Raw genomic sequence first — 21,669 nt, 5'->3', positions numbered from 1 at the left:
ACTTCATTTTCTTTTTTATTCAAATAAATTATAAGAAGCTAGTTGTGCTTGGCTCTTCACCAATGCTGCCGCTACTACTTCAATCGAAGTATTTTGCTTCATTTTCACAAAATTTACTTCGTCACTCCTTCTTCCAAAAATCTGCTTCACTTTTTGTTCTGCTTCAAATTCTTAAATTTTTCCCCATATTACCTAATTGTTTTTCCTATTCCTTTAATTACGATGAACAAAGCGGTTTTAATCATTGAATTATTAACCGATGTGGACCAATTTTTGCATAGTTGTTAGAGACCATATACTTGCACCATGTACCAAATTTCAGCTGGATCGGTTAAATTTGCTTCTCTTAGAGTCCTCGCAAGCCAAATTTGGCGGTCCGTTTATATGGGGGCTATACCTAAAACTGGACCGATATGGCCCATTCGAAATACCATCCGACCTACATCAATAACGACTACTTGTGCCAAGTTTCAAGTCGATAGCTTCTTTCGTTCGGAAGTTAGCGTGATTTCAACAGACGGACGGACATGTTCAGATCGACTCAGAATTTCACCACGACCCAGAATATATATACTTTATGGGGTCTTAGAGCAATATTTCGATGTGTTATAAACGGAATGACAAAGTTAATATACCCCCATCCTCTGGTGGAGGGTATAATAAAATGAATTCTATTGTTTTGTTTTCAAAAATGTATGCTACTTCAATTTTATTCAATCTACTCCACTTTTTTCCAAAATCTACTTCACTCAATTTTTCACTAGCGGAAGCATTGCGCTTCACAGAATATAAAATGGCTCTTGTAACAACAGTGATGGCAAAATACTTTCATGTACATTTTGTACTTTTTGATACGCTTCACCCATCACAGAAAAAATCCCGGGATTCTATATTTTGAAATCCCAGGATTTATAAAAATCGATACCGAATGACAGCCCTAGTTTTTTTTTTAGCACTGGATGCCCTAAGCCGTGGAGGACAAAAAGAAAACAGAGTACTCGTTTATCCAGGACATCTCCAAAAATATGCAACACTGTCATCAGCTGTTCAAAAGCAATCATAGAAAAGAAGTGAAATCTTGCATTTTTAATGTATGAAATGCTTCAATTGCACTGGTGCATAGACCTTTTAATACATAGATGATCCACTATTCTCTTTAAAAAAATGTGTCAGTTCCAAAAATAAATTTTCTGACATTTCGTTTTGATTTTTTCGTAAAGAGTCAGTCCCAAACATTAATTTTCGTGCATTTGCTTTTGTGTTGTTCGTAAAGAGCAATGCTGCTCAAAATTAAATTTCGTATTTTCGCGATTTTGGTCACAATTTTTTGTTCAAATATGAACTTTTAATATATTAATTTATTTATAAATCATCTGTTGCATCATAAACATTCTAATTTTGTGTAAAATTGGCAAACTACAAAAAGGAAAACGAAAGAGATTGTAAGCGTGCTCTTATTTTTCTCGTTTTTTCTTAATCTTCGGAACTGTCAAAAATAGTTTGACACTCGTGGCGCATCTATCTAAAGTCTATAGTCTATGATAGAAGTCATTATTGTGAATTGCGCTAGCGCTTAAATTCTAATTTAGGGATCCACAAAACTAAGGTTGAAACAGCTGATTGCCAAAGACGTTGAAAATTGATCAAAACAAAATGGAATGAAAGCACCACAAAGGAATCGAAAAATTTAAATATAGTAGTTGATCAGGTTGTTGTAAAGTGAGTGGTTGTCATTTCTTTTTTCTGGTGGTGAGCGCTTTGTTGCTGTGTCTCGTACTTTAACCGCTTCTATTATTCCATCATTCCATTCAGCTAGCTGCGTGAATTTCTATTTAACTAATGAGTTTGTGTGAGTGCTTGTGTTTATATGTGCAATTAAAATTTTGTGATTTTTATTTTCGCATAATAACAACAACACGACGTTGTCACTGTCACCAACGTTGATTTGCTACCTCTTCAATTCACGCATTCATTCATTTTATTTGTGCATATAATTTTTTTTACATAACTTCAATTTCATTGCTTCCTAGTGGATGTGAAAATTAATTCCACGTTTCGATACTTTATTTCTATTTAGATCAGGTTTAAGTACACACATCACACATCAACAAGTAGAACGACGTTCCAACTTTTAACAATTCGGCAACAACAACTTGGGCACCCTAATCTAAGTCTGACCTTCGAGTGTAATCAGTTTTAAGTTTCGAATCTAAATAACTATCATGTCGCAAAAACGGGCTGCCGGTCTAGTGGGGAAGCTAGCGGAGAATCTGAAGAGCAAAGAGTTTCGCGATTATTTGATGAGGTAGGAATTATTGTTGGACCCCTTCATATTAAAATTTTAAATGAAATCCCTCTTCTATTCTTTTACAGCACACATTTTTGGGGACCCGTAGCCAATTGGGGTATACCTATAGCTGCTTTGGCCGATATCAATAAGGATCCTAAGATCATATCTGGTCGCATGACTCTAGGTAAGACAAATATCGGTCTTATTTTGAAATCCTTTTAAACTTTTCATTCATTCTTAAAAACTCATGAGAATTGAATTTTTATTTCTCATTTTTCGGTGAAAGTGAATTTGAATTCGCGACCATATGTGCTTAGAGGTTGCGAGTGAAGGTCGTCAACCAAATGGCTTTCTGCGATTGCATGTGAAAGCACAGCACTTTAGTATTTTGTTTTACTATGTATTATTTACAATGAACTCAAAATTCTCTTTGTAAATGTGGTAAAAACAAAACAAACTTTTTACAATATTGTTGAACGAAATGCAATGAAAATTAAGATTTTGTTAGCTACAAAATTTGAATAACATTGTATCAAAATGTTCAAAACTCATATCTATTAGGTGGCTCTTCACTTTTAATAGTGAATTCTTCTATCCAGGAAAGATTTTTAGACATAGGTTACGAAAGGGCCAATTGTTTTTGTATCATTTAGTAGCTTAATAAATTGGCAACAAAATTGTATAGTCATTGACTAACGATGGGAACACTTTGAAGAACATTTGGATACGACACCAAACTCTATTTCTCCACTAAGTTTCCATTTATTTCTCGATGGTATATTAATGTAGATGCTTTAATCTAAATAAGCTATAAATATTTTCCATTATGGTGAGCACTAAAATTCCTTTTTAAAAACTTCTTTAGCAATAAACAAAAAATAAAAAATTTTGAGACACTTTCTAATAAATATAAATACAAAAACTATAACTGATCATTTCAGATTCTTTTGTAGTTTTTCTCACATTTCGATAGATATTATAGGCCAAATACAGCTTATGTTCGCAATACCATTTGGTCACAAATCAAGAATCAAGTTTTTAGAGTACACTCATATAGCTTTTGAACTAATTGAGGTAGCTGCTCAGAATGACAATTTTTTTTTAACATGCTGTTAGTACAAGTAAACAAGGAATGAAAATTAGAGTTTTTAGCACTGGGTTTATTTCATTAGTGAAAGGGTTAGCCCTCCTGTATGTGATAACACCGGAAGCGGTACCGTGGGACCCACAATAAAAAAAGGATGGTAGAGAGGTTATCCCTACAATACTTTTCGATTACTTACTGTAGGTGGACTCTTCTATGACGCACAAATTGCATATATAGATATTTGTTTGTATATATAGTTTACTGATTTCATGATTCAATTACATAAAAAGTTAAAGTTTACAACTTAAAACACTATAATACAAGAAGTCATAAACCATCACTCTGCAAATCATATAGAAGATAAAGTTAGTTATGAATAAAAATCAAAAAGGTCTACAGGGCCTCATCATTCACAGAAGGGTTATGTTGCTCATGCAACAAAATATTGATCGACCTTTTCGTGGCATATATATTAAAATATGAAAAAGGAAGCAAACATTACACACCAAATTGCAAAGTGTACACCAATTTCAATCAAACAAGCGTGGAAGCTAAGAGGCCCTATATCGTATGGAATCAGGTAGTTAGATTCTATACGATATAGGAGCTTGAGCTAAACATGGAATCGGGCAGCACTTAGTGACAAGAGAGTAGATCTCCACTAAGGTATCACAATGGACTGAATAGTCAAAGTGAGCCTGAAGTAACGGACTGACATTACAACTAACCTAACCTAGGGGTTTAACAATAAATGTTAACTCACTACTTTATAGTATGAATATACTTTCATTCTATTATTTAATAAAGTACTCACCTTTATTCGGAACTGTTGCAATTTAGTTTTTTTTTTTATAGTTTTCACAAGACGATCGCAGTCTTCTGTTATTGTTATATCGCTAAACTGTTATTTGCAAATGTCGCTCTTCTTCTTTCCCCTTTTTACATTCACAGTAATTATGTATTTGTTATACATATGCCGATGTTTGAGACACACAGAATAGTACAAATCATAATAACCCGGCGAACGAAAATGTAAATATTCTTGTGCTAATAGAAATCCTTTAATGATCACTATAAATTTCGCGTATCATATTTAAACAATTTTCAGAATTCTCTGCTATTGTTGAACATAGCATTGTACGGTTCATTCTTCTTTCGCTAAACTTATGTTCTGTTTGTTAGGAACTTCTTCTACTTTCTCATTTGGACATTCACAGTAGAATGTGTATTATTTTGAATAGTTACTTACTCCCGATGAGACCATAGAATAAAGTCCGTTATGCAGCTCTTGCGAGAATTCCTGTTGCATGTCAATAATACAGTTTTGCCATATATTTCTCATGGGAGCAAAATGTAAACAATCGATAACTATGCCTCGTGATTTAAGTTATACTAATTCAGCCAATTTATGAATTTTTGATTATTATTAATTAAAAATGGACTGAGTAACATAGTAATTAAAATTTTGGTTATCAGTTTTGTTCACGATGAAATTTATAGAGCTTTGAAATAGACCGTAGTCAAAATGACGTAGGATGGCGTTAGTGTACAAGAAATAGGGATGACTCTCCAGGGTTAAATAGCGAATGCCAAAATTTGGATACGATTGTTTCGAATATCGGAATATGAAGAAAAATAAATAAAATTGCAGTTATTAGAGAACACAAACTTCGAACAACGTCGTTTCGACCATAAATTCAAAATTTAATTAGTTGTTCTCGATTTGCACTGTAGAACAAGAACATAGTACGGAACATAAATGAGAGGTATTAGATACTATTTTACAGTGAAACAATTTTTTAAAGAATTAATACAAAAAATGTTTCGACAACAATAACTTACTGTATTAAATTTATATATTTATGTCAAAGAAAGAAATTAATTGAAACATTTGTTTGAATTTATTCCGTCGTTATTGAACTAAATGTAAAATTAAGCAGCATAAGGGAGAGGTGGTATCATAATGTAATTAAACCAAATGAATCTGAACGAATGGGCTATTAGTAACAGCCTGTTACTATAACCTTACATAATCATCGATTAGTATCGGAATAAATTGAGATTTGATGACTAGGCGATGTTTTTGTTTTGAGGAAACTGTCACCCATGTTCTGGTTTACGAATTCGCAAAACGAAACATTTTTAACTGTCAATAAATTCTGAATCATTTCATATTTTGCCAAGAAATTTCTTCCATTTAATTTTCTTATCCATAAGGACAGTATGGAAAAAAATTGGTATTATATATCATAATGGTTTGGATACTAGTGATTGAGGAAAATATTGCGTTTGGCGAATTCGTAACACAGAAGAAGGGAGTAGGTTTTCTGTCAACGTAAACTTCTTAGAGCCTGTTCGAATCCGAAAGTTTTTTTACTCGTTTTCCTCATTCGTTTTTACCAGTTCAGACTCGGCTATAAAAAGGAGGTCCCTTTTCATTGAGCTTAACATGGAATTAGGCAGCACTCAGTGATAAGAGAGAAGTTCACAATGGACTGAATAGTCTAAGTGAGCCTGATACATCGGGCTGCCACCGAACCTAACCTACCAGTTCAGACCGAGTTGAGATGTTTTAGTTGGAAAGTTGTCATGGAAACTAGAAATTATCATTTATTCTAAAATCAAATACCGTGAAACCTCTGAATGGTGGACACCCATGGTCTCCTAAATTCTGTCCATCTTTGAAAGGTGTCCAGGTTTGAGAGATTAATTTTAATTGAGAGGTTTCACTGTCTATGCAACGTTTGTTCAAATAAATACCGGGTTCGCAAAGGAAAATAAATTGAGTTATTTTCACATCCCTATATTCTTCAAAGCCTTAATTTTTGTATTTGGAATAGAGTATGTTTAGTCAGTACATTCCAAAATAGTCAGGTTCACATTCTGTTGTTGTTGTAGCCCTTTGGAGTTGGTATTTTCGAGTTTTTCGGGAAATAAAAACTCGAAAATACCAACTACCGCCCCGGGCCGTAGACCCTACCGCCCCGGGCCGTAGACCCTACCGCCCCGGGCCGTAGACCCGACTGCAACGAGGGCGGAGGTTCACATTCTAAATTTGGCGTGTTTTCGTGGAAAACTTGTGTGTTTGCATTTTTTGTATGAAATGCTTATCAAGGGAAAAAATTTCAAACCCCAAAACATGCTTAGTGAGGAGGCCGTATAAAACTACTTTTTATTTGTTTTCAGATAATCAAACTGTAACAAGACATGTCAAACATTTTATTCAAATATCAAATTTCTTACTGGCCCTCTGGGCTAGTGAAGTAATACTCACCTCGATTTAAGTCAAATTTTGACCAAAATTTTTCTGTTTCGAACAGGCATATATAAGACACATTATTATTTTTCGTGTCGATAAAACAGCTGATCCCATACAAAAATTTTACTAACCAGAGGTCTATCCTCCGGCTAAAATTAGTCTGAGGATGTGAAACTGGCCATAAGCGTTTTAATTTGTTTGCTGTATACACAGAAAAAAATCACGAAAACTTTTCCAGTTAAACTCTTAATTGAGTTTTAAAAAATATTGAACAATTTTTTTTAATTGAAACAAAAATCAATCCAAAAAATTAATAGTATCAAATAATTTTTTAATTGACTTTCAATTAATTGTTTAATTGATACTATCATTTCTGTGATTGAATACATTTCAATTAAAAATTAATTGGATCAATTAATTTTTGTATGCCTACAAAATTGTATATAAACAGGTTTGTTTATTGTTTTCGTTTGCATTCATTTGGAATTCTATTAGCCACGTAGTCTCAAATAAGCCGCATATGCATATCAAATTGAAACAACGCTTACATACCTATTAGATTGATTATTTTTAAAGTGTTTCTAATGGCAGAATAAACAAGCTAATCAGTAAAACAAAAAACACCAGGCGGCGATGCTTTTCTGATTCCCCATGAAATAATAATTATTGCCGTCGGTGTAAATTATCTGTGCTGATTATGATTAATGTTAAGAACGTCAATTAAATATTTTAGTTAATTTATTGAATAATTTCATTTAAACGACATCATATTTATTAAACAATTATTTTTAGTTGAATATATTATGTGTAATTAAGTTATTACCATTTATTTAATTTTAATTTGTGTAATTGGATAATATTTCGAACAATTGCGCTGTAAATTTGAATCACAAATTTTGAATTTTTTCTATTATCGACAATTATGATAAATAAGTGCTTATGATTTTTGAATTGAAATTGGTTGATATTAGTTTTGAAGTGAAAGTTTTTTTTCTTCATTATTTGCTGAAAAGCAGTAAACTTTTTTTAAGTTAAAGCAGTAAACTTTTTTTAAGTTAAATACTGATTTAAACCCAAATAACATAATAAAAAAAATTGGCACATCATTCGAGTCCCCGCGGGGGCAACATATTTTTTGTTCTATTTTCATCGTTTTTTTTTAGTTTTTTTATTAATCTTCCTTTTTTTTGACATTTAACTGTCCAAAATTTAAGTTTTCCCTTAAAACAGCCAAAAGGCGCATTTTATAAGACCCAGGCTAAATGCTTGTGGAACAACTTCCAATTTTTTTTTTGTTGGGCACTTACTACAGAAGAAATATTTGATATTATATATTCTGTACTTTTTTACCATTAACAAGGTACTTACTTTTATCATGTATGAGATTGCAGATAACTAAATTAAATTACTTTATATCACTGATTATAACATTGTTTTTATTTGCCTTTAATAGAAAATCCAAAAAATGAGTACTTTTACTTATTAACCCTTTGACTACCGATGTCCACTTAGGAGGACATTCGAAAACGACACCAAACTCTATTTCCTCACTTGGTTTCTATTGATTTCTCGATGCTTTTTTAAAGTAGAGACTTTAATTTAAACAACCTATTAATATTTTCCATATTAGTGAGCACAAAAATACAGTTTTATAAACTTCTTTAACAATAAACGAAAAATACGAAATTTTGAGACCATTTTGCTACTGAATGTCTCCAATAAATTGAAATTCATACAAAAACTATAGCTAATATTTTTTTTAGGTTTTCTTTTGTATTTTTTTTTTCACACTTTGAAAGATATTGTAGGCCAAATAGGGCTTATTTTCGTGAGGCCATTTGGTCACAATTCAAGAATCAAGTGTTTAGAACAAACTCATATAGCTCTTTTAGTAATTGAGGTAGGTCTTCAAATTTACATTTTTTTATTCTACATACTGACATTAGTTTTATTTCGGTAGTAAAAGTGTTAAAATGTACCTCCATAACAATCCATATGTACACAATTTTTTTTTCTGATTCAATCACCAAATTAATTGATCCAATTAATTTTTTAATTGATTCAATTAAAAATTTAATTGATGTTGATTGCAAAACTCAATTAATTTATTAATAAAAAAAGGTAACTATTTTTAATTACTTTCTGAATTGGCTTAGAGTTTTCATTTGGATTAACAAATGATTGTTTGAAATACATTTTTAATTAAAAATTCATTTCATTTATTTATTTTGGGTTCCTAATACACAAGATATATATCTTATAATGAGTATTAGAATCAATAATGTTATAATAAATATAATAAGTAGAAAGATATTTTAAGAAGTATAATAATAATAATTATGAATAGGAATTACATATAATATGGTTATGAATTAGATATTAATATAATTTTTTTTTATTTAATCGCCCTGAATTAGATATTTTGTTAGCTTCGACTTGAACTGCGCTGTGTTGTATATACGTTGAAGTTGATTGGGTAACTGATTCCAGAGACGAGTCGCATATATATAAAACTGCTCAGATAACTGACTTCTATGTCGAGTCTGTATCAAATTGTTACCACGGTTGGATCTAGCGAATGTTAATCGTTCGTAGAGGTATGATGGTTCCTTTGTGTGTATAATTTTTTGGAGGAATAACAGAGTTCTGAGTTGAACGTATTTGTCAAACGGGATACCAAAAATTTTTTTCGCAAAAAGTGTCACACTATCATAACGTTTCAATCCGAAGACATAGCGGGCAATATTGTTGAACGTGGTTGTTAGTCTTTTTAAGTCGGTGGTGTTACATCCAGAGAAAATTTCACAACAATACAACAAAGTAGGGAGGACATAGGATTTGGCCAACAGCAGTCTTATACGAAAAGGTGTAAACGCTTGAGTGTACCAAAGATTACGCAACATACCGTATATTTTACCACATTTAGCATTAATATGATCAGACCAAGTCAAATTCTCATTAAAAGTTACTCCAAGATTCTTCACTTTCTTCACAAGTTCTATTTGGCAGTTACCCAGAAATATGTTAACATGCCCAGACTTGTGGATTTCTTATGAATCAAAATTGCCTTCGATTTATTGGGGTTCAGAGCTAGGCCATTTCCATTCGCCCAATCCAGGATCTTGTTGAGATCATTGTTAACATTCATTACGCACCTATCGATTGCATCAGTAGTGGTAGATGTATATAACTGGACATCATCAGCATACATTCTTAAGTTCGTATGTTCTAGCTGGTTCGGTAAATCATTCGAGTACATCGTATATAGCAAGGGTCCAAGTATGGACCCCTGAGGAACGCCCCTTTTTGTTGTCATCTGTGACGATGCATTGTTACCAGAAAAAATTAAAATTAAAAAAAAATCAGCACTCTTTTTTAACTGAATTAGCCTTCCGAATTTGATTAAAAAGTTTTTTTAATTAAATTTTCAATCATTGACTTAATTAACTTAATGTTTCTATCATGATTAAAAAGTTAATTGTATCAATTAATTTATTAATTGAAAAAAATTTATACATCAATTAACTTTTTAATTGGAAATATTTTGGTGATATTTTTTTCTGTGTGTGGTTGTATACATAGAAAAAATGTTTTCCTGTTTTAATCACGAAAATCATAGTATCAACCACGGTTTTAATTGGGCATCAAAAAATACTTGATTAAAAAATTAATTGATTTCATTAGCAAATTAAAAAAAAATATATAATTAATTCAATTAAAAATTTAATTGATATACCCTCAAAACAAAGTTTACTTGGATCCAAAGATTTTGACCTTCCTTTAAAGATTTTGGTATTGATTCCGAGCCAAAGATGCGGCTTCTTTAAAATAAAGACATTTTTTAGGGACCTCCCTGGCTTTAAATCTAGGATCGATAAAATTAAAATTGGATACAGATATCATTCATTGAATTTTTATTCTCTGTTTGCGATATATTAATAAAGGTATTCATGTACAAACAAATTTTACACTCATATGATCCCAGAGGCCAAATTTGTAATCCGATTTAATTGAAATTTTGCACAGGGAGTAGAATTAACATTGTAGCTATGTATGCTAAATTTGGTTGAAATTCGTTCAGATTTGGATATAGGTTCCATATATATGTTTTTGTGATTTCGGAAAAATTGGCAAAACTACCCATATTTTCCTTGTAAAAACACCACTGCTAAGACGAAAACTTGTAAAAATGACTCCAATTTTCCTATATTTATAATACGTATCTATCGACCGATAAAGTTGTCTAAAAATTGCTTCAGATTTATTTTCCTCCACCACAGGACATTAACCGACTTAAATTTTAAGTCTACAAAAGTCTAACAAATTTTGTCCACATCGAGTCAGATTTAAATATATGTATATGGAAACATAATCTTTATATATAACACCCAACACATTTGACGGATTTGTCATGGTATCGAAAATGTGGATTTACCTACAAAGTGGTGCAGGGTGTAATATAGTCGGCCCCGCCCGACTTTAGACTTTCCTTAATTGCACACAAACAAATTTTTTTTGAATTCAATCACGAAAATCGCGGATTCAATCGTTTTTTTAATTGAAATGTCTTCAATCACGAAAATGATAGTATCAATCACCCATTTTGATTGAAAACCAACACGATTTTTAATTAAAAATTTAATTGACTTTTGTCACGGAATCAATTAATTGTGTGATTGAATCAATTAAAAACGTGATTGATTTTTAATATAAAATTCAATCATAGTTTTAATTGAATAAATTAAAATTTTAATTATTATGCGACAAAAATCAATCAACTATTTGATTCATTCAATTAAATAATTAATTGAAATTGGCTATAAATTTCGATCAAAAAATTTATATATTGCGACCTCAAAATCGTATTTAGTTTTTTTTTCTTTTGAAATAAAAGAAAATATGTGTTTCTTATAAAACATATTTAATATTTTATTATTTTTTGAATTATGCAATAGACAGATAATTTTGGTTCTTGTCATTTGTATTTTGTTCTAACATAACTTACAAATACAACTACTATCAATAACAACTATAGGGTGAAAAAATAAATTATATAAATCATTATCTTCCTTATAATAATAACCGTGTTAGCATGTTCCTTCTAATATGTAGATGCGCCTAGATTTCCAATAAATCAGCAGCCTGTAAGCTAAATTAGTTTTTCTGAAAGTAAACAGAATAATTCGAATTTCATTTTGTTCAATTAAAAGTTAATTTTGTTAAACATACATTGTTGAATAAAAACCCATTCTCTTGTTCTCTTTTCGCTCTTTCCATTGCTCAAAATTATTCAGTTTCAATCACAAAGGTGATTGGATCAATCACATGTGTAATTGGAAACGGAAAAAATTTCAATCACGTTTGTAATTGAAAATTATTTCCGAATTGATTAAGAAATTGATTGAATCAATTAATATTTTAATTGGAAACTTAACAAATATCAATCATTTTTTAAATTGGTTTTTATTCGGATTTGATTAAATAATTAATTGAATTAATTAACATATTAATTGAATCCGTTTCCAAATTCAATTAAGTGTTTAATTGAAAAAATTTTGGTGATAATTTTTTGTGTGTGGTTTTTAACTAACTTAGTCTTCTGAGTTTAATTATAAAGTTATACAATTAACTTTATAATTAAACTCGGAAGACTAAGTATACATTTTTATACCCTTCACCACTACTGTGGTACAGGGTATAATAAGTTTGTGCATTTGTATGTAACGCCAAGAAGGAGTAATCATAGACCAACCTTTTAGTATACGGATCGGCTTAGAATTAAATTCTGAGTCGATTTAGCGATGTCCGTCTGTCTGTCTGTCCGTCTGTCTGTCCGTCTGTCTGTCCGTCTGTCTGTCTGTCTGTCTGTCTGTTGATGTATTTTTGTGTGCAAAGTACAGCTCGCAGTTTTAGTCCGATTGTCCTAAAATTTGGTATAGGGTCCTGTTTCGGCTCAAAGACGATCCCTATTGATTTTGGAAAAAATCGGTTCAGATTTAGATATAGCTGCCATATATATTTTTCACCGATCTGGTCATAATTGGCGTGTATATCAACCGATCTTCCTCAAATTCCGTACATCCGAATATTTTATGAGTCTCGAAAAACTTGCAAAATATCAGCAAAATCGGTTCAGATTTAGATATAGCTCCCATATATAGCTTTCGCCCGATTTACACTATTTGCCCACAGAGGCCAATTTTTTGCTCCGATTTAGTTGAAATTTTGCATAGGGAGTAGAATTAGCGTTGTAACTATACGTGCCAAATTTGCTTGAAATCGGTTCAGATTTGGATATATCTCCCATATAAAGCTTTCGCCCGATTTACACTCATATGACCACAGAGGCCAATTTTTAACTCCGATTTAGTTGAAATTTTGCACAGGGAGTAGAATTAGCATTGTTGCTATGCGTGCCAAATTTGGTTGAAATCGGTTCAGATTTAGATATAGCTCCCATATATATGTTTTTCTGATTTCGACAAAAATGGTCAAAATACCAATATTTTCCTTGTAAAATCGCCACTGCTTAGTCGAAAAGTTGTAAAAATGACTCTAATTTTCCTAAACTTCTAATACATATATATCGAGCGATAAATCATAAATAAACTTTTTCGAAGTTTCCTTAAAATTGCTTCAGATTTAAACGTTTCCCATATTTATACCCTTCACCACTACTGTGGTACAGGGTATAATAAGTTTGTGCATTTGTATGTAACGCCAAGAAGGAGTAATCATAGACCAACCTTTTAGTATACGGATCGGCTTAGAATTAAATTCTGAGTCGATTTAGCGATGTCCGTCTGTCTGTCTGTCCGTCTGTCTGTCCGTCTGTCTGTCTGTCTGTCTGTCTGTTGATGTATTTTTGTGTGCAAAGTACAGCTCGCAGTTTTAGTCCGATTGTCCTAAAATTTGGTATAGGGTCCTGTTTCGGCTCAAAGACGATCCCTATTGATTTTGGAAAAAATCGGTTCAGATTTAGATATAGCTGCCATATATATTTTGCACCGATCTGGTCATAATTGGCGTGTATATCAACCGATCTTCCTCAAATTCCGTACATCCGAATATTTTGTGAGTCTCGAAAAATTTGCAAAATATCAGCAACATCGGTTCAGATTTAGATATAGCTCCCATATATAGCTTTCGCCCGATTTACACTCATTTGCCCACAGAGGCCAATTTTTTGCTCCGATTTAGTTGAAATTTTGCATAGGGAGTAGAATTAGCGTTGTTACTATGCGTGCCAAATTTGCTTGAAATCGGTTCAGATTTGGATATATCTCCCATATAAAGCTTTCGCCCGATTTACACTCATATGACCACAGAGGCCAATTTTTAACTCCGATTTAGTTGAAATTTTGCACAGGAAGTAGAATTAGCATTGTAGCTATGCGTGCCAAATTTGGTTGAAATCGGTTCAGATTTAGATATAGCTCCCATATATATGTTTTTCTGATTTCGACAAAAATGGTCAAAATACCAACATTTTCCTTGTAAAATCGCCACTGCTTAGTCGAAAAGTTGTAAAAATGACTCTAATTTTCCTAAACTTCTAATACATATATATCGAGCGATAAATCATAAATAAACTTTTACGAAGTTTCCTTAAAATTGCTTCAGATTTAAACGTTTCCCATATTTTTATACCCTTCACCACTACTGTGGTACAGGGTATAATAAGTTTGTGCATTTGTATGTAACGCCAAGAAGGAGTAATCATAGACCAACCTTTTAGTATACGGATCGGCTTAGAATTAAATTCTGAGTCGATTTAGCGATGTCCGTCTGTCTGTCTGTCCGTCTGTCTGTCCGTCTGTCTGTCCGTCTGTCTGTCCGTCTGTCTGTCTGTCTGTCTGTCTGTCTGTTGATGTATTTTTGTGTGCAAAGTACAGCTCGCAGTTTTAGACCGATTGTCCTAAAATTTGGTATAGGGTCCTGTTTCGGCTCAGAGACGATCCCTATTGATTTTGGAAAAAATCGGTTCAGATTTAGATATAGCTGCCATATATATTTTTCGCCGATCTGGTCATAATTGGCGTGTATATCAACCGATCTTCCTCAAATTCCGTACATCCGAATATTTTATGGGTCTCGAAAAACTTGCAAAATATCAGCCAAATCGGTTCAGATTTAGATATAGCTCTCATATATAGCTTTCGCCCGATTTACACTCATTTGCCCAAAGAGGCCAATTTTTAACTCCGATTTGGTTGAAATTTTGCACAAGGACAACACGCATAGTTACAATTAGCATTGTAACTATGCGTGCCAAATTTGGTTGACATCGGTTCAGATTTGGATATATCTCCCATATATAGCTTTCGCCCGATTTACACTCATATGACCACAGAGGCCAATTTTTAACTCCGATTTAGTTGAAATTTTGCACAGGGAGTAGAATTAGCATTGAAACTATGCGTGCCAAATTTGGTTGAAATCGGTTCCGATTTGGATATATCTCCCATATATAGCTTTCGCCCGATTTACACTCATATGACCACAGAGGCCAATTTTTTGCTCCGATTTAGTTCAAATTTTGCACAGGGAGTAGAATTAGCATTGTAGCTATGCGTGCCAAATTTGGTTGAAATCGGTTCAGATTTAGATATATCTCCCATATATAGCTTTCGCCCGATTTACACTCATATGACCACAGAGGCCAATTTTTAACTCCGATTTAATTGAAATTTTGCACAGAGAGAAGAATTAGCATTGTTGCTATGCGTGCCAAATTTGGTTGAAATCGGTTCAGATTTAGATATAGCTCCCATATATATGTTTTTCTGATTTCGACAAAAATGGTCAAAATACCAACAATTTCCTTGTAAAATCGCCACTGCGTAGTCGCAAAGTTGTAAAAATGACTCTAATTTTCCTAAACTTTTAAAACATATATATCGAGCGATAAATCATAAATAAACTTTTGCAAAGTTTCCTTAAAATTGCTTCAGATTTAAATGTTTCCCATATTTCGTCCCCTCAATAAAACAATAGTGTATACGAATATACACCATTATTTTTTTATTGCAGAATAAGAATCTACATAATCGATTCTAGATCTGGTCAAAATTTGATAAAATTCTACTTCCACAAAGTTGGTCAAAATGTCAATTGAAAAAATAGTGTAAAATTTCTCGTTAGAATATGTTCATTAATAATTGCCTAAATGCAGGTATTGTGTTTTATATAGTTGTTCCTCTGAACATAATTTCGAAGAAAAATAGTGTATAAAAAGTATACACAATTTTTATTATTCAAAACAAGACGGACGAAGAAGATTTCTCCGCAGGATCTTCGACGAATATGTTGCAGATACAGACGAAGAGGCAGAATCAGGCGCTGAGTCGAAAGCATATGAATCAGATAAAGTTACTGCGGCAAGGGAATAGTACCCTGAAGTAGACCAAGACATGGGGAGTCCAATTGCAGACGTCATTAATAACGAGGAGGCTGAGCTCAAGACACCTACTCGCAAGAGGATGGTAAATCCGTATGGAACGATTTGTGTTATTCATGGTTAGTCTTATACATTTACGGTAAATTAAATGTTGCAGATGTATACGCATGCATGGATGCAACATAATAGGACGAAGAAAAAGCGGTCCGGAAAACTTAACTATGGCTCTTGTTGGTGGAGCCCAGACTCTAAGATACAATCTGAGGTCTAAACAAGTATGCAAGCAATTCTTTCTGAAAACACTTAATATATTAACAAAACTCAATGTCGTGAAGTTATAGATAAACGAGGGCACCATGGGCATCATAAAAAAAGGGATGAAGAACCAAGGAGAATAATTAAGGACCATATTGAATCGTTTCCGGCTGTGGAGAGCCACTATACTCGATCGAAATCAAAACCGTTGCTTCTAATTTAAACATTTCAAAAATGTTTCAACTCTTTAATGCAAAGCATGAGACCAATTCTATTAAGGAAAATGTATACAGGCGTATTTTCTGCAATGAATATAACTATAGCTTTCATAAGCCGAAGAAGGATACATGTTCCACGTGCGAACGATATCGTAACTCTGACAACAAGGAGATTATGCAGGAAGCATTTGATGAACATATTCAGAATAAGAAGAGAGCTAGAGAGGAAAAGGAGGCCGATAAAGAAGAGGCAAAAAGTAATAGTAAATTGAGGGTATATACTTTTGACTTACAATCTATTTTAACAAGCTCATGCAGCAATGTAATCTCATTGTATTATTCAAGGAAGTTTGCCAGTTTTAACAATACATTTTTCGATCTTGCCTCGAAGGAAGGCTACTGTTTCTTGTGGGATGAAACGCAGGGACATAGAGGTTCGGACGAGATTGGGACCACAATTATAAAAATGTTGAGCTTATTGACGAAAATGTAGCGGATGTAATTTTGTATTGTGATTGTTGTGGTGGGCAGAATAGGAGTTGCTATATTGCAGCGCTTCTATTTTACGCAATTCGTAACTTTAATTTAAATACTGTCACGATTAAGTATTTAGAAAGCGGCCACACACAAATGGAGGCCGATTGTATGCACTCAACAATTGAACGTGCCAAGCGAATATATCTATCTACTCTCCCGAGGAATGATCAACAATTTTGCGAAGAAAACAACCATACATTGTGGAAAGAATGTTCTGGAGCGACATTTATAATATCAAGGAATGGTTCAGCAGATTAGGGCACACTTTCAAAAAGAATAACAGAAATGACTCAGTGAATTGGTTGAAAATTAAGCAAATTAAAGTGGAGAAAGTCAATCCTCATTTGCTGCTCTACAAAGAAAAATGGGACTCCGATTGGCAAACAATTGACTTAATGGAAGGAAAAAGAAAAAAATCAACTAATAATAACTGTTATACTCGAAAATTGTGCTCTAAATTTAAGCAACAGCTTACCATATCGTCTTTACAACGATCTCAAGGGGCTGTGCACCAAAAATATAATTCCCAAAGAATTTCATTCCTTTTATCTTAGTCTTCAGCCTGGAGGAAATCGAAATTGCTTGGATGAGCCTGATGCAGAGTAATATATTCCCGAAGGTGAATATTAATTAATATTGCCTTTCATTCGTGTATTTTTTTTTTTAATTTTAATTGAATTGCTCTGTAGTCAACGTGTTATTGAATTTCCAAAAATGACTGAATTATAAATAAAATGGATTATTAGTACAAATACTTTGTTTTATTGCATGAACATTCGTCCGGCAAATTAAAATACTTCATGATAAATGGCGCAAAAAAATTACATAAAATAGTGTATACCATACAAAATAAAATAGTGTATACTGATTTTCATATAGATTCTAAAATAAATAAAGTAGCCTATGTGATATCATGGTATTTTGAATGTTATTTAATTGCAATTAATGCACTTATAGATTAGTAGAATATCATCTACCAATGGTCTGATTATTCCACCACATAGTTAAGTTACAAGAAGTTGAAAACACCTATAATTTTCTGAAATATGACGGTTTTCCCAAAAGTATATTTTTACAAAACCTTCAAACTCGATTTTCTCGAAACGACCAAAAAATTATACACTATTGTTTCATTGAGGGGACGATTTATACCCTTCACCACTACTGTGGTACAGGGTATAATAAGTTTGTGCATTTGTATGTAACGCCAAGAAGGAGTAATCATAGACCAACCTTTTAGTATACGGATCGGCTTAGAATTAAATTCTGAGTCGATTTAGCGATGTCCGTCTGTCTGTCTGTCCGTCTGTCTGTCCGTCTGTCTGTCCGTCTGTCTGTCCGTCTGTCTGTCCGTCTGTCTGTCTGTCTGTTGATGTATTTTTGTGTGCAAAGTACAGCTCGCAGTTTTAGACCGATTGTCCTAAAATTTGGTATAGGGTCCTGTTTCGGCTCAAAGACGATCCCTATTGATTTTGGAAAAAATCGGTTCAGATTTAGATATAGCTGCCATATATATTTTTCGCCGATCTGGTCATAATTGGCGTGTATATCAACCGATCTTCCTCAAATTCCGTACATCCGAATATTTTATGGGTCTCGAAAAACTTGCAAAATATCAGCCAAATCGGTTCAGATTTAGATATAGCTCTCATATATAGCTTTCGCCCGATTTACACTCATTTGCCCAAAGAGGCCAATTTTTAACTCCGATTTGGTTGAAATTTTGCACAGGGAGTAGAATTAGCATTGTAACTATGCGTGCCAAATTTGGTTGACATCGGTTCAGATTTGGATATATCTCCCATATATAGCTTTCGCCCGATTTACACTCATATGACCACAGAGGCCAATTTTTAACTCCGATTTAGTTGAAATTTTGCACAGGGAGTAGAATTAGCATTAAAACTATGCGTGCCAAATTTGGTTGAAATCGGTTCAGATTTGGATATATCTCCCATATATAGCTTTCGCCCGATTTACACTCATATGACCACAGAGGCCAATTTTTTGCTCCGATTTAGTTGAAATTTTGCACAGGGAGTAGAATTAGCATTGTAGCTATGCGTGCCAAATTTGGTTGAAATCGGTTCAGATTTAGATATATCTCCCATATATAGCTTTCGCCCGATTTACACTCATATGACCACAGAGGCCAATTTTTAACTCCGATTTAGTTGAAATTTTGCACAGAGAGAAGAATTAGCATTGTTGCTATGCGTGCCAAATTTGGTTGAAATCGGTTCAGATTTAGATATAGCTCCCATATATATGTTTTTCTGATTTCGACAAAAATGGTCAAAATACCAACAATTTCCTTGTAAAATCGCCACTGCGTAGTCGCAAAGTTGTAAAAATTACTCTAATTTTCCTAAACTTTTAAAACATATATATCGAGCGATAAATCATAAATAAACTTTTGCAAAGTTTCCTTAAAATTGCTTCAGATTTAAATGTTTCCCATATTTTTTTACTAACATTGTGTTCCACCCTATGGCATTAGCCGACTTAAATTTTGAGTCTATAGATTTTGTAGAAGTCTATCAAATTCTTCCAGATCGAGTGATATTTAAATGTATGTATTTGGGACAAACCTTTATATATAGCACCCAACACATTTGACGGATGTGATATGGTATCGAAAATTTAGATCTACAAAGTGGTGCAGGGTATAATATAGTCGGCCCCGCCCGACTTTAGACTTTCCTTACTGGTTTTTAATTAAAAATGTTCAATCATTAAATTAATTAATTTTTTTATTGGAAAAGTTTTCAGCTTCAGTTAACTTTTCAATTGGGAATATTTTTGTGTTGTTGTTTTTTTTCTGTTTAATAGTCTATGTAGGTACTGGGAATCTTAGAGTCGAAAAATGTTTGTGGAAGAAGCCATCAGTCGACTGGCATAAGTATGGAATTTGCATTTTAGGAGGCGCAGAGAATAGTATAAAATATCTATGAATTTCTTATGGATAGCAAATGATGGCTAAATGTTCACTAAGATCTTTCGTTAAATAAATATAATAATATGAGCCATAATTTTCAGAAACAGGGATCCTTTTATCTCATTTATCTGTAAAAGACAAAGCCATTATGATTTTTAAGAATTTTGACTTAATTAATAAATTGTTTTAATTAAATTACAAATTTGTTTTTATTATTTTTTTTCAGCTCTTACATTGTACTCATGCTGTTTCATGCGTTTCGCTTGGAAAGTTCAACCTCGCAATTTGCTGCTTTTAGCCTGTCATATAACAAATGCAACTGCACAATCAATACAAGGTGTGCGTTTTATTAATTACAACTATTTGACAAAGAAGGACGAGCCAACTGTGGCTGCTGCCTAAATCAGAGTTATAATTGCCAAGAATTCGTTTTTAATAAATATATATGAACTAAAGTGTACAAATATTATGTTCAAATAATTAAACTATTTCATGCATCCATCTTTACAAAATGAGGAAACTTGAATGCACCATGCCATACTTTTGGATTTAAACATTCTTAGGGCACATGTGTTAAACTGTAGTGATTATTAATTATTTAAATAAATATGTAATTAGAAATGCATTGATTTGCATTCACAAAGAAATAAAAAAATTGTTAAACAAAATTCCTGTAGCTAAACAATAAAATAATATAACCGCACATACTGGATGTTCTTTTTGATATACATATATAAATTTGTATTTTTACAAAATCATTAAATTTGCACAGAACGTTTATCATTTACCACACTATTAAACGTAACAAAAACAAAACAATTGATAGACAATTGTAATGTAAACTACATGGTCTCTGTTATGACTCTATATATGCATATTAATTTCTAAGTAGAATTTTCATACAATAGTTAGAAAGATCAAATTTACTGGAACTAGTCATATAAAATATATCGGAAGAATTTACATAAAATGGAAAAGTTGTAAACTATACATATAAAATATAAGCCCACACTGAGGCTATTTACGTAGCAAGTGTTTGAAATATATAATAGATGTGTTTTTATTAATGTGATAAGTATAAAATTAATCAAAAGTTTTCTTCCTGGTGGGTTCACTGTTTTTTCAGTGTGTACTCAATTTTGCACATTTTGATGTACTCAGGATAAAACCAGTATATACCGTTAGTTTTTTTATTTTTCCCCTTTTTTATGAACAGTAATAACAGGTTGGCTGGTAAGTCCCCGGTCTGACACATAGATTGCGTCGCTAGTATTAAATGCATATTATTTTTATATAGTACCAAACTTCAAAAGATTCGTGTCAAAATATGACGTCTGTAAGTCAATTAGTTTGTGAGATAGAGCGTTTTTTGTGAAGCAACTTTTGTTATTGTGAAAAAAATGGAAAAAAAAGGAATTTCGTGTTTTGATAAAATACTGTTTTCTGAAGGGGAAAAATACGTTGGAAGCAAAAACTTGGCTTGATAATGAGTTTCCGGACTCTGCCCCATGGAAATCAACAATAATTGATTGGTATGCAAAATTCAAGCGTGGTGAAATGAGCACGGAGGACGGTGAACGCAGTGGCCGCCCGAAAGAGGTGGTTACCGACGAAAATATCAAAAAAATCCACAAAATGATTTTGAATGACCGTAAAATAAAGTTGATCGAGATAGCAGAGGCCTT

At 32.7% G+C, this 21,669-nt stretch overlaps 2 protein-coding genes and 1 pseudogene across 10 annotated transcripts in view; 2 read left to right on the top strand and 1 right to left on the bottom strand.

The window, feature by feature from the left end:
• LOC142222327 (CUB and sushi domain-containing protein 3) overlaps window positions 1-4,320 on the bottom strand; it is an 839,952-nt gene extending 835,632 nt beyond the window's left edge. For 6 of the 7 annotated variants that reach the window (XR_012718306.1, XR_012718304.1, XR_012718305.1 and 3 more), the window contains exon 1: window positions 4,192-4,319. The gene's annotated coding sequence lies outside the window, so the exon portion shown is untranslated. Of the gene's footprint in view, window positions 1-4,191 lie in introns of all 7 variants that reach the window. The other variant, XM_075292417.1, reaches the window with a different exon arrangement.
• Window positions 1,639-21,033, top strand: Mpc1 (mitochondrial pyruvate carrier). 3 transcript variants are annotated; one of them, XM_075292434.1, is made up of 4 exons: window positions 1,639-1,749; window positions 2,078-2,305; window positions 2,374-2,474; window positions 20,211-21,033. In XM_075292434.1, exons 2-4 carry the CDS (start codon window positions 2,223-2,225, stop codon window positions 20,384-20,386), a joined length of 360 nt encoding a protein of 119 aa, XP_075148549.1. In that variant the 5' UTR covers window positions 1,639-1,749; window positions 2,078-2,222; the 3' UTR covers window positions 20,387-21,033. The 3 variants fall into 3 exon arrangements, with proteins under 3 accessions (XP_075148549.1, XP_075148548.1, XP_075148550.1); XM_075292433.1 differs by having other exon boundaries at window positions 1,689-1,849; XM_075292435.1 differs by having other exon boundaries at window positions 1,697-1,849; window positions 2,083-2,305.
• On the top strand, window positions 16,050-17,213 carry LOC142219875 (uncharacterized; annotated as a pseudogene).
• Window positions 21,034-21,669: the final 636 nt, after the last annotated feature.

Source organism: Haematobia irritans, chromosome 1, assembly GCF_050003625.1.
Source record: "Haematobia irritans isolate KBUSLIRL chromosome 1, ASM5000362v1, whole genome shotgun sequence".
Taxonomy (NCBI): domain Eukaryota; kingdom Metazoa; phylum Arthropoda; class Insecta; order Diptera; family Muscidae; genus Haematobia; species Haematobia irritans.
The sequence above is the reverse complement of the archived record's forward strand: the minus strand, read 5'-3'. Positions and strand labels throughout refer to the sequence as shown.